Source organism: Ahaetulla prasina, chromosome 6 (genome assembly GCF_028640845.1).
Source record: "Ahaetulla prasina isolate Xishuangbanna chromosome 6, ASM2864084v1, whole genome shotgun sequence".
Classification (NCBI taxonomy): Eukaryota; Metazoa; Chordata; class Lepidosauria; order Squamata; family Colubridae; genus Ahaetulla; species Ahaetulla prasina.
Genome location: NC_080544.1, coordinates 33,770,855 through 33,783,118, shown reverse-complemented (window position 1 = coordinate 33,783,118; position 12,264 = coordinate 33,770,855). Strand labels below are relative to the sequence as shown.

The following is a 12,264-nucleotide window of genomic DNA, read 5'->3' as shown; positions in this document are numbered from 1 at the left end:
GACACGGGAATAGAGTATCCCAGTATTTTAAAGGACTGATCAAATCATGATGCTCATGATGTTCAACTACTTCAAGGTTGAGTGTTTTTCTGCTTCCAGTTGTAGCTTTCCTTGTGTGGTTCCAGTTCTTGTTATTTGGGGAAATTTACAGGGAATATTAATGGCATTCTCTCCTTTTCTAAAACTCTTGCATATTTTTTCATCTTTTTTTGTTATTAAGAAAGAGCCCTTTGGAAGGGGAAGATATAACTAATTCCTTGTTTAGAACCATCAAGGCTCAGAAAATAATAGGTTTCTACCTTTCTTCCTCGGCTCTAGCAGAGCCATAAAGCAACTGAATTAAGTATATGATGAGAGATCACTAAGAAATGCCTCTATCTCTCTTAGATGAGAGACCACTAAGAAATACCAGGGCTGTGGGCTAATTTAGGAAACAGAGAGAACAGCCCAGAACAAAGCAATGGGAGACCAGAGTCACCTAGATAGTAGGATGGGTGATATCTAAATTTGATAAAGAAAGAAGAAATAAATAAATAAATTTGTATTGTTGCCATGAAAACTGCATGTCCCTTCAATCACAAGTTGAGCTCAAGGACATTAATGTAGCTTTTATTTTTGAAGCCTGGATATTATACCGGTAGTAAATTACAGTTACTTTAAAATGAAAGCAAAAAAATTCTGAACTTAGCCTCAGAAGAGGAAAAGAGATGGTATGAATAGGGAGGCATTTTTAAAACACTAAATTATACTTTGATCTTTAGCATTACATTCAGCTGAGCTGAATATGTCATTTAAAAATGTATATTCCCAGTTGTAATTTGAGAATACGTAACTTAAAAAAAGGGTGTACTTGAACTTCTTCTAGATCCAGTCCTTTTTTTTTTTTGTTTACATTTATACCCCGCCCTTCTCCGAAGACTCAGGGCGGCTTACAATGTATAAGGCAATAGTCTCATTCTATTTGTATATTTTTTACAAAGTCAACTTATTGCCCCCCCAACAATCTGGGTCCTCATTTTACCTACCTTATAAAGGGTAGAAGGCTGAGTCAACCTTGGGCCGGGCTCGAACCTGCAGTAATTGCAGGCTTTGTGTTCTAATAACAGGCTTCTCTATTGCCTGAGCTATCCCGGCCCCCTTTTGTCAAGAATTATGTGTGGAATTGTGGTTCTAAGATTCTTGGAATCTTTCTCTTTAAGTTTTATATTTCCTCATGATGCAATTACTTTCAGGCAAAATTATTTCATCTTGTACATGAAACTTTAAGCAGCCTACAGATGCAGCTAGGACATAAGTCAGCGATGCCAGGAATAACATCATGCCACCTCTGTTGATCTTAGCTTAGAACATTGTATCCTGCTGGAATTGCATTCTAACTCAGTCAAAATAAAGGGTATTTATTATTGTTCCTAATCCCATTACTTTTAAGGACATGTTATCTGAGATTCTCGAATTATTTTAGGAAGCGCTTATCAGAGCTAGTAAACTCTTTGAATATTCACACTAGAGCACAGCCATTCAGCACAGGTGTTGTTTTCATTGTGACATATGGGAAGGTTGTTATTCTCTGTTCTCGGATCTCCCAATTCTCTGTGTGTGGTGAGAAAACAGCTGAGTCCAGAACACCATGCACTTAAATGAACGTTCTGAGAGAGCAATGAAAACTTTTTTAGACTACACTGCTTCAACTATATCCCCAAGAAAAGTTATAACCGCTATTATTTCTCTTTTCCTGGTGAATTGAGAGTTGACAGCTGTGATATAGAGAGATAACATTTCTCCTAGGCGTATGACCCAAGAACAACAGTTCTGTGAAATCCACTGGGTGGTCTGCGCAAGTTACTATCTGTCAGCCTAACTTTATTCTAAATCCATAAAGTGCTACTGATGTTATGATCTTCTTTGAACAGGAATCATTGTCTGTCTGTCTGTCTGTCTGTCTGCCTGCCTGCCTGCCTGCCTCTCTCTCTCTCTCTCTCTCTCTCTCTCTCTCTCTCTCTCTCTCTCTCTCTCTCTATCTCAGGTAACATTAAACATCTAGGTAACATCTAATGTTATCTATCCCAGGTAGCATTAAATTCCAAGGGTTATGGGTATCAAAGCGCACAGCTATCAAATTATTTCATGAAATGCATTTATTCATTTATTGACTTTATTTGCTGCCCATCTTGTAGTGAACAACTAAAATAAACCTTCTGGTGTTCTTGCAAGGCAATTCTGCCATATAATTATAATCAAATTATAAAATAATTACATTTACAAAAGAGAAAGATTGCTTCCAGGGGACCTTTTTATGTGCTTATTCATCCAAGTTCACAGAGCAGGCAGATGTCACCATCTCTGAATCATCAGTTCATGTTTCATCCTCTTTTCTGTTGTTGTTCCTGTTAACAGGGATAATCTATTTAGACAGAAATACTCACAGCAATAATTTTGTCAGGTTTTTGGTTGTGGCTTTGAAGTTGGCGGAGGCAGTCTCCATCTTTCCTTCTCCCTGCCATTGCCCTAGAAATGTGACTTGTGAGCATGTAGACATGGCAATTTTAATGCAATTTTAAAATTAACTTTTCTCCTTGATTCTGTCTATATTTCCTTACAATGTAGAAGGGACACATTGCGTATAGATGGGTGATCTATCTGCAGGTAACCAGTTTTTTTTAAAAAAAAATACATGTACAACAGTTGGTACTCAACTGCTTTGAAACGCATTGAATTTGGCCCTCAACCACAGTTTGATGTGAAAATTTTGTCCCAGCACACATTGTTTGGTACTGGACAAGCCAGAACTTGTTAGTGGCAGTTGCCTTGTGACTCACTATATTATTCCTTATGGGAAAAATTTGTTTGGTACTCATTTTTGGTACTCATCCCACCTGCTGGAACCAATTAACGATGAGTTCTGAGCTACGACTGTATATGGTAATATGTGAACAATAAATTGTTCACCCAAAGAAATTGTCAACCTTTTAACAAATAATACCCAAATTATTGCTCTAGGAGGGAAAAATAGTTTAGTTCACAGATAGAAAGGAATTATATTATCATAGGAAAGTCAGCAACAAGTGTGGTAGTTTTTGGAGTATATTGTGTAGGCCCGCAATCTTTGGGGGAGGAGTTGTATAGTTTTATAGTCCTTGTAGCTCTTGGTGTGTGAAACTCTTGCATTCCTGTTCATAACTATCATTGTATTCAGGAAAGGGATTGGGATGGGAGAGATGAAACACTACTTTAATATGATCAGTCCAGTGAAACCGACGGTATACATCAGACGTCTTCAAAATAAAGCATAAGAACTGCAGAAAGTATGTTTATATTTGGAGATGGCCAAAATCAGAGTAAAATCTCGGTAACCTCAACACTGAAAAGAAGCATTATAAGCAAGCAGTAACAAATTAATCATTAGAAGTGGCTGTAAAGGCAAACCCTTTTAAAGCTACTAAAAACATATAAAGAAAGACCATTTGACTGGTATAAACTACCATGTGGCATTAATGACATCTGGCTCAGAGACAGACCAGTCAGAACCAGTACTGTTGGAATTGTCTTCAAAACGGACCAACGGAAGAACTGACTAGAAATCAGCTTTATTACATTGTTTTACATGTAAATCATGCATCATTTTACTTGTTTGCTTTGATTAGGGATTTTTTTTTTTTGAGATTTCAAGCCCAGAGTTTTATCGCTTTTTTTTTTTTAAAAAAAGGTTTGTTTTATGGTGGTATAAGTTCTATATTTTGCTTGAAATACTCTTACTTCTGGATGGGTTCTTTGCAGTGCTGTATTTTACAACTTAAATGGACTAATAAGTCCATTGGAGTTGGGCAGCTACAATGAATTTGAATAAATAAATAACTTAAGGTAAACAATTATTCCCTCGTAGGTTGGTGCAAAGAGTTTATGAAGGCTAACAGCGATTACTTGCCACAAACTCTTGTGGATTGTTTTGAATGGTCATCTGGTCCTTCACATACTTTCTCCACCTTCTCTTTAGTAAAGTGGTAGTTTTTCCTTTATTTGAAGTAGGTATGGAATGGTTCTAGGAACTGGAGGACAAATGATTTTGAACATAAATAAAAAGTGGTGACTTGCACAGTTTGAAGTCGTTTTTAGCAAAAATTTGTAGACATGCTAAGCCATGGATATAAATACATAAATGAAGAAAACTTGAAGAACACTAATTACAAGTAATCATCCTATGTTTCTTGATTACTAGAGGCAATAAAAGGAGGAAGAGGAAATGATGGTGAAGCATTGTAAAGACTATAGTTCATCTTTGTCTATATTTACAGGGCATCCCAGCTGTGAAAAGAAACATAAACAACCTGTCCTCATATAATTCTAAACAATGTAGATTATATTAATATTCAGTTAATCTACATTTGTGCAGAAAACACAAATGCCTTTTTCTAAATGTGCTCATTCCCTTAATATGTATGTGAGGTCATCTTTGCTTCCTGACAAAAGAGCTTCTAATATAATTATCATCTGGCATCAGTTCTTTCTGGGCATATGAACAATATCTGATGTTTGTTTGCCTAATCATCTTCTGTTCCTTTCATCTCACCTCTTGACATCTAAAAAGTGTTTGAAAATCCTTGGATTTGTTGTTATAATAATTTACAGCTTTTTTGGGGGGTTGAATCAGCTTATTATTAATGGAAGCTTATGGGTTTTTTTAAAAAAACATATTTTTTGGGTATTAAACTTGAAAGGCTTTTCCTAAAATAAATAGATGTTTTCATGCATTGGAATGCAGAAAAATGGAGGCAGTATACTATATCTCTTAACATCAGAAGCTGGATTTTGCTAATAACATTCCTGTTGGCTGATTTTTTTTCTTATACATTTTTCTTTGTTTCGGTAGAATTCCACTTAAAAACAAGTGCTACTAAACAGCACTTCATTCATCTGAGTCCCTAGGGAGATAGGGCGGTATAAAAATATGAAAAATAAATAAATAAAATAAATAAATAAATCTTTTTCTCTTTATTCATACTTGTTCTTCTGTCTCAATCATAGCCGTTTTTCGTAAAATGAAGCGGCAAAACACATTCATTTTGATTGTATTGAAAATATTATTTGCCTAAAATTTCATTCTCCAGCATTATTTTATGGTAAACTAAAGACTTTTTAACAATTCTCAAAATGAGAGAATTGTTGGAAATCAAAGCAGTGATGTGTTCCAGTGGAATAAAAAAAAAATAACCATGTCATTCTCTGTTGTAACTAATGAAACATGTTGATTTCTATAGTTGTACATTTTTACAGCAATATACTTGGAATAATTTCTCCATATCGTTAAAATGTTTAGTCATGAGTCTTTGAAAAAACCTGCAATATTTCTTTATTTCCAATCCATAATGAAATAGTGCTTTCTGAAATCTATTTTCCAGAATGATGCTTTGGGCTTATAAATGTATGAAGCATGTAATCATATTACAGATTTGTCAATCACTTACATGATATAGGCCGGACATTGTGGCCTTGGCATCAGTGAATAATTTTAATTTTTAATTTGAATAATTTTGAACTGTTTTAAGTATGCTTGTTAGATATTTTCCATGTTTGCATTCTTTAAGCCACAGCAGGGAAGACTTGATACTGCGTGTGCGAATTTTTCACTTTTTTAAAATGATCAAGAGTTATACAAGAAAAACAAAATGTTATGCATACATTTTGAGTACAAGTAGTCCTCAGCTTATGACCAAAATTGAGCCCAAAATTTCTGCTGCTAAGTTAGACATTTGTTAAGTGAGTTTTAGCCCATTTTACAACTTTTCTTGCCACAGATGTTAAGTGAATCACTGCAGTTGATAAGTTAGTAACCTGGTTGTTAAATGAATCTGGCTTCCCCATTGATTTTGTTTGTCAGAAGGTTGCAAAAACATGAATCGTATGACCCTGGGACACAGCAATGGTCATAAATATGAAACAGTTGCCAAACATCTGAATTTTGATCACATGATCATGGGGATACTGCAAAGGTCGTAACTATGAAAAACAGTCATAAGTCACATTTTTCAGGACCACTGTAACTCTGAATGGTCACTAAACAAACTGTTGTAAGTTGAGGACTACCTGTATTTATATCTAATCAGACCTTATTTTTTAAATATACTTTTAATTTGCTTGAAATAACAAACATTTATTAACTCTATTATATTTTTATTTTTTTTAAAAAAGCAAAACCAACATTGGGGACATGAGGATTTATTCATAAGAACGCTTTGGAAAATATGCAGAACATAAATGTTTAAATAAATGCAATAATTTTACCATTTTATATATTTTTTTATAAAATAACACTTTTGTTACAAATGAAGCTCATTGAGCTTTAACATTAATTAACGTTAAAATATTTTACTTGTAACACATTGCAAGGACATCATGCACAACTGTATATTACTTCACAGAATTGCATGATGAAATAACAAGTCACATGCTGATCTTTGCAAATGAAGGCTTATTGTATCTTGGTTTCCACTCAGCTTAACCATTGGAGAGCTGTCAGATTCTGAAAATGACATATTCGAGCAGTCCAAAGAATGGGCTACGCAGGCTGCTGAAGAACAGCAAGAAGCTTTCAGCCATGGAATAGAGCTGATTCCCTGGTATGTCTTGTCAATCAGAGCTGACGTCCATCAGTTCATGTTGCAAGGTGCAACTGTTATACGTTACGATCAAGAAACTCATTTATCAGCTCGTTGTTTCCTTCAGCTTCAACCTGATAATAGCACACTGATATGGACAAAGCCAACCATTACTTGCTGCGCAAATTCTAAAATTAAACTTAGCACACTAGGTAGCAACACTGAACTTGGAAAATTTCAGTTTCTTGGCAGTACTGGATTAAATGGACTGGTCGAGGGTTGCTTAGATCTTGTGTCAGCGAAAGCTGTGTATATGGGACACTCCGGCATTGATATGCATGCAGTATGCATCCAGAATAACCTTTTAAACATGGCCCTTGAAGAGAATGGTATAACATTATTATATGGACTTCAAACTACTGAAAACAAATTGCTGCACTTTGTGGCTCCAAAATATACTGCTAAAATGTTGTTTCATGGACTACTGGAATTAATTAATGCGATAAGGAAGATGAAGAGATTTCCTGATCAAAGATTACAGTGGCTGCGGAAACAGTATGTCAGCCTCTATCAGGTAAAGTGAACTATAAATGTCCTTTTCCTATCAAATACCATGTTTCCCCAAAATAAGATCCTGTCATATATTTTTTTCCACCAAAAAAGACACCAGGTCTTATTTTCAGGGAGGGGGGAATGTTGTCCACTGACTCACCTCACTTGCGCATGTCACCCCTGGCCTCTTTTTCACTATCAGAGGCCTTCAGGAACTTCTTCGTTCAGCAAGGCTTTCCTGAAGGCCACTGCAGCCGATAAAAGAGCTCCGGATCGATTCAGAGCTCTGTTATCAGCTAGGGAGGCCTTCAGGAAAGACCTTTAGGAAAGGCCTCTGTAGCCGATAACAGAGCTCTGGATCGATCCGAAGTTCTGTTATCGGCTACAGAGGCCTTCAGGAAAGCCTTAGCAACATAAAAATTAAAAAAAATTCTTTTTTTTTAAAAAGGAAAGCCATAGCAACAGAAAAAATGGGCCGAGGTGTGCGAGGCTTGGCTACAACTGTCTGAAGATAAGTAGTAGGGCAGCTCCACTCTCCCATCCCCACCCTAGCTTAATTTTTACCTGTGCACCTTTTTTTTTTTAAATTTACATTTATATCCCGCCCTTCTCCGAAGACTCAGGGCGGCTTACATTGTGTAAGGCAATAGTCTCATCCTATTTGTATATTTATATACAAAGTCAACTTATTGCCCCCCCAACAATCTGGGTCCTCATTTTACCTACCTTATAAAGGATGGAAGGCTGAGTCAACCTTGGGCCTGGTGGGACTCGAGCCTGCAGTAATTGCAGGCAGCTGTGTTTAATAACAGGCTGTCTTACAGCCTGAGCCACACCGCGGCCCTTGAGTGGGTGGGGTCTTAATTAGGACTTATTTTGGTGGGTAGGGCTTATGTTGGGCGCACATGTAAAAATCAATCTAGGACTTGCTTTCTGAGTAGGTCATATTTTCGGGGAAATGCGATATATATAAACGGGTGTTTGTATATAGGTCTTTGGTTGTTCGGGTTTTCTCCCGTGTAAAATTGGAAGTGTCTTGGCGACGTTTCGACGAAGTCTCATTCGTCATCTTCAGGCTTCAGCTTCGTGCTTCTGGGAGCAATGTGTGATCGCAGCTGTTTCTTCCTTTTAACTGCTTTTTAACTTTAATAAAGTTAAACTTTAATAAAGAACTATCGCCAAAACTGAACACTTTAACAACAGAATAATCAGAGAAGCCATTGAGATAGAAAAACGCCCACACAGCATGAACAAACGAGATGACACCTCCCGCCTACCAGCCATTTGGAAACCCGCCCTTATTGACAAACGAGTCCCTAACGCGAGGAATGACACCAGACCCACACTCACGAGGTCCACACAGGATGTCACCACCGCACATCCACCCAGAAAGCAGACCCAAACCCACACTGATCATGAAGCACGACCAAGGACCAGAAGCCAGACCGCAGCTGCAACATTAGCCATTTCAAACCCCTCCAATCCATACATGCAGCAGACTGACACCCACTATGAAGATGTAGCATGACCACAAAGCCAAACAACAGCTATGCAGCTCACCAGCTCAAATCCCCCTGCAACACAGACTAAACTGAGCACAACCAAGCCCCCACCAACACAGGACACACCCCCATCCAATCAGAGCACAACCCCCCTCCCATCCAATCAGAGCACAGCCAAGCTCCCACCCAATCAGTTCAAACCCCACTAGCAGTTAAAAGGAAGAAACAGCTGCGATCACACATTGCTCCCAGAAGCACGAAGCTGAAGCCTGAAGATGACAAATGAGACTTCAAACGTCGCCAAGACACTTCCAATTTTACACGGAGAAAACCCGAACAACCAAAGACATATACATATATACATATATATATATATATACATATATACATACATATATATATATATATATATATATATATATATATATACACACACACACACATACATACATACATACATTTATATATTCCTGTTATTGCATTGTTGAATTCTGTAATCATCTATTTTCCATTCCTACACTGTGTTTTTATCTAATATGTCTCCACACAATTAAAAGAATATGAACTATTTCTCTTTAATTATGTGAGATTGTATATTTTAATAAAGTTAAATATATTTATTAGGAGGATGGCCGATACGAGGGTCCAACCTTGGCTCAAGCGGTTGAGTTATTTGGAGGGAGACGCTGGAGTACAAGAAATGCAAGCTCGGGAACTTTGACAAAAAGCATAGAGAAGCCAGGTGTGCAAAGAAACAACACTTTAGGAATCAGTGCAGCGAAGAAGAAAAAAAAAGTGCTTATGAGGGTAGGAGTCTTGTTAGTTAATATTATTACATGGTTTATTTGAGATATATTATGTTTTCACCCCTCAGGGTGAATTTTTACCATAAATAAACCTTAGTTCTTTAAATTTCATTTTTTTGGAAGCAATGCAATTTGATGGCAGCCTGGCGTAAAATGGGGGCAGGGGATACATACAGTTAGGGAAAAATAACAAAACAATGTTTTGGGCTCAATTGCAGTCTTAAATTGAGGACTACCGGTACTTGCAATTTGAACCTTATTGGACACTTCATTCCTGGAGGGTTTTTAAAGAACAGACTGGACAATCCTTTGTCTGAAACAGTATAGGATCTCTTGCTTGAGGAGTGGGGACTGGACTAGAAGATCACTGTTAGTTTGGGATATGTTCAGAGCCCACACATCTGATGACATAAAAAAATTGGCAAAGTCATCTCAAGTCACTTTGGCCGTTATTCCAGGTGGGCTTACATCTGTATTGCAGCCCCTAGATGTCAGTTTAAATAAACCTTTCAAGGACCATGTGCGAAGGATGTGGCATGAATGGATGACATCTGGTCAAGCTCGTCTGACAAAAGTTGGAAATCTGAGAAAGCCAGACATAGAACTAATAGCACAGTGGGTTCGTGATGCATGGGAAGATATTCCAGAGGACATGGTGCAACGTGCCTTCAAGAAATGTGGCATTAGTAATGCTATGGATGGCAGTGAAGACAGCGCATTGTATGAGAGTGACAGCAGTGATGATGACGACTGTGAACTCAGTGATGACGACAACGTATATCGGATAACATCACAGAAGCTGAAGTAGCTGAAGCTCTGTTTGGACAAACAGATGATGAGGAGGAGAACTCCAGTTTTGAGGGATTTTAGCTCTCGTTAGCTTGGTTGCTGTTACTTTTAAAGATACTGTATTTTTGATACCATATTCTTTTTGGGGACCCCCTTTTGCACTTTTATTGTTTTTCGTTCAAATAAATATTCATGTTATTTTACTTGGCTCTATCTTTATTTTTTACATTGACCAGTAGCTGCCTCATTTCCCACCCTCGGCTTATACTCGAGTCAATAGTTTTTCCCAGTTTTTGTGGTAAAATTAGGTACCTCGGCTTATATTCGGATCGGCTTATACTCGAGTATATACGGGTATATCAGGTTTTATTATCATTCTTCCTTCAGTCATGCAGTCCAGTTAAAATCATTGTTCGCTTTTCCAAAGTTATTTTATTTTTAACAATGCCTAGCTCGACACGCCAATGAATATTATTATTATTCATTCTGTTCCATATGCAACTTTCATAGCCTTTTGGTTCACCGACTGGTTTGATTAGCTGTTCATAGAGCTGTGTGACTTACAAAATAGAAAGTGGTTGAAATATGTACTGTTTTCTAAGATGTTTATTGACAAAATTGCTGTTTCAAGGGTGAAAGTGGAGATGGCACTGATGATGAGATGGCAAGTCGAAAAGCAAAACCTCTGAAGGAAAATCGGAATAGAAGTGGTTCAGACCCTCCGGATATTGATGAACAAGAAGAACCAGGTAAAAATAATTTCTTAAACCTTTATGACACTCAACTCTCAATGTCACGGCAATCAAAGACATTATAATTAAGTAAATAAAAAGATAAAAGATGGTGACTAGTACATCATCAACAGCTGTATGTGACATACATATACAGCCTTCAAGATTAACACTGTGAAAAATTGTGTTGAATATCTAACTTTGGTTAGTTTCAACTAAGAAAACTTCAGCCAAGAATTCCAAAACTGACTAAGTAAAAAAAAATCATAATTATAGTTAGTCATGGCTGCAGATTTGGAAAGTCAGCGAATTGGTCACTAAAAGTGGGCTATAATATAGAATTCAAATGATTATTTTAATCAACTGCTGCTTATCATTTCATCCAAACTGCTTAATTTTAATTACAGTTTGTTAGAAACAAACCAGCTTCAAACTGTGGGCTAAGCTGATTGCTTATTGGAATATATGGTTATTAAGGTCTACTATAGTTGAATAAAAAATGCAATCAAAGGCTTATGATCTCCCACCTGCAGCCAGAATGATGACTCGAGAAGAGAGAAAACATGCAAACTTAAGTCATGTACAGATTAATAATAATGGATAATGAAACATCTTCAAGAAAACAAGCTTAGAAAACTTCCCCATTGGGAACATTATGTGATTAAATACATTATAAAGTTAATTTCATCTCTCTCAGGATTCCTATATAATGACAGTTAATCAAAATTCCATTTGCCTGTGGAGATTCTCAGTCATCCAGGTCATGGTTGTCCCAAAAGTGCTTTTTCAAGAGGCTACTGGACTTTCTGGTTTTTCTTTGAAGACGTTTTGCTTCTCATCCAAGAAGCAGAGTTGAAGAAGCTTCTTGGATGAGACATGAAACGTTTTCAAAGAAAAAAAGAAAGAAAGTCCATTTGCCTCCTGAAAAAGCACCTTTGGGACAACCATGACCTAGATGACTTGAGAATCTCCACAGACTTTTAGCTATGCAATTTGGGATAAACACGCTTTGAATGGTGTAGGAGTATCAATGGATTTCCAGAAAAATTGTAGAATACAGGAAGCAGGAGTACTACTCCGGTGACCCTGAAGACACAGATAAATCTCCAAGTGCTTCCACGACCCTCTAAAAGGGTGTAAATGACCAGCAAGGTATATAAATCCTTCCATTCTCCACCTTCCGGTCAGAGCTGAAGAAGCTTCTTGGATAAGAAGTGAAACATCTTCAAAGAAAAAACAGAAAGTCCAGTTGCCTCTTGAAAAAGCACCTTTGGGACAAAATTCCATTTGTGTT

At 37.1% G+C, this 12,264-nt stretch overlaps 1 protein-coding gene across 1 annotated transcript in view; it reads left to right on the top strand.

Moving 5' to 3' along the window:
* Positions 1-12,264, top strand: part of PLCE1 (phospholipase C epsilon 1) — a 156,226-nt gene that overhangs the window by 96,885 nt on the left and 47,077 nt on the right. Inside the window, exons 10-12 of the mRNA XM_058189459.1 lie at positions 6,489-7,164; positions 9,269-9,451; positions 10,871-10,988. Coding sequence (XP_058045442.1) covers positions 6,489-7,164; positions 9,269-9,451; positions 10,871-10,988 — 977 coding nt within the window. The remainder of the gene's footprint in view (positions 1-6,488; positions 7,165-9,268; positions 9,452-10,870; positions 10,989-12,264) is intronic.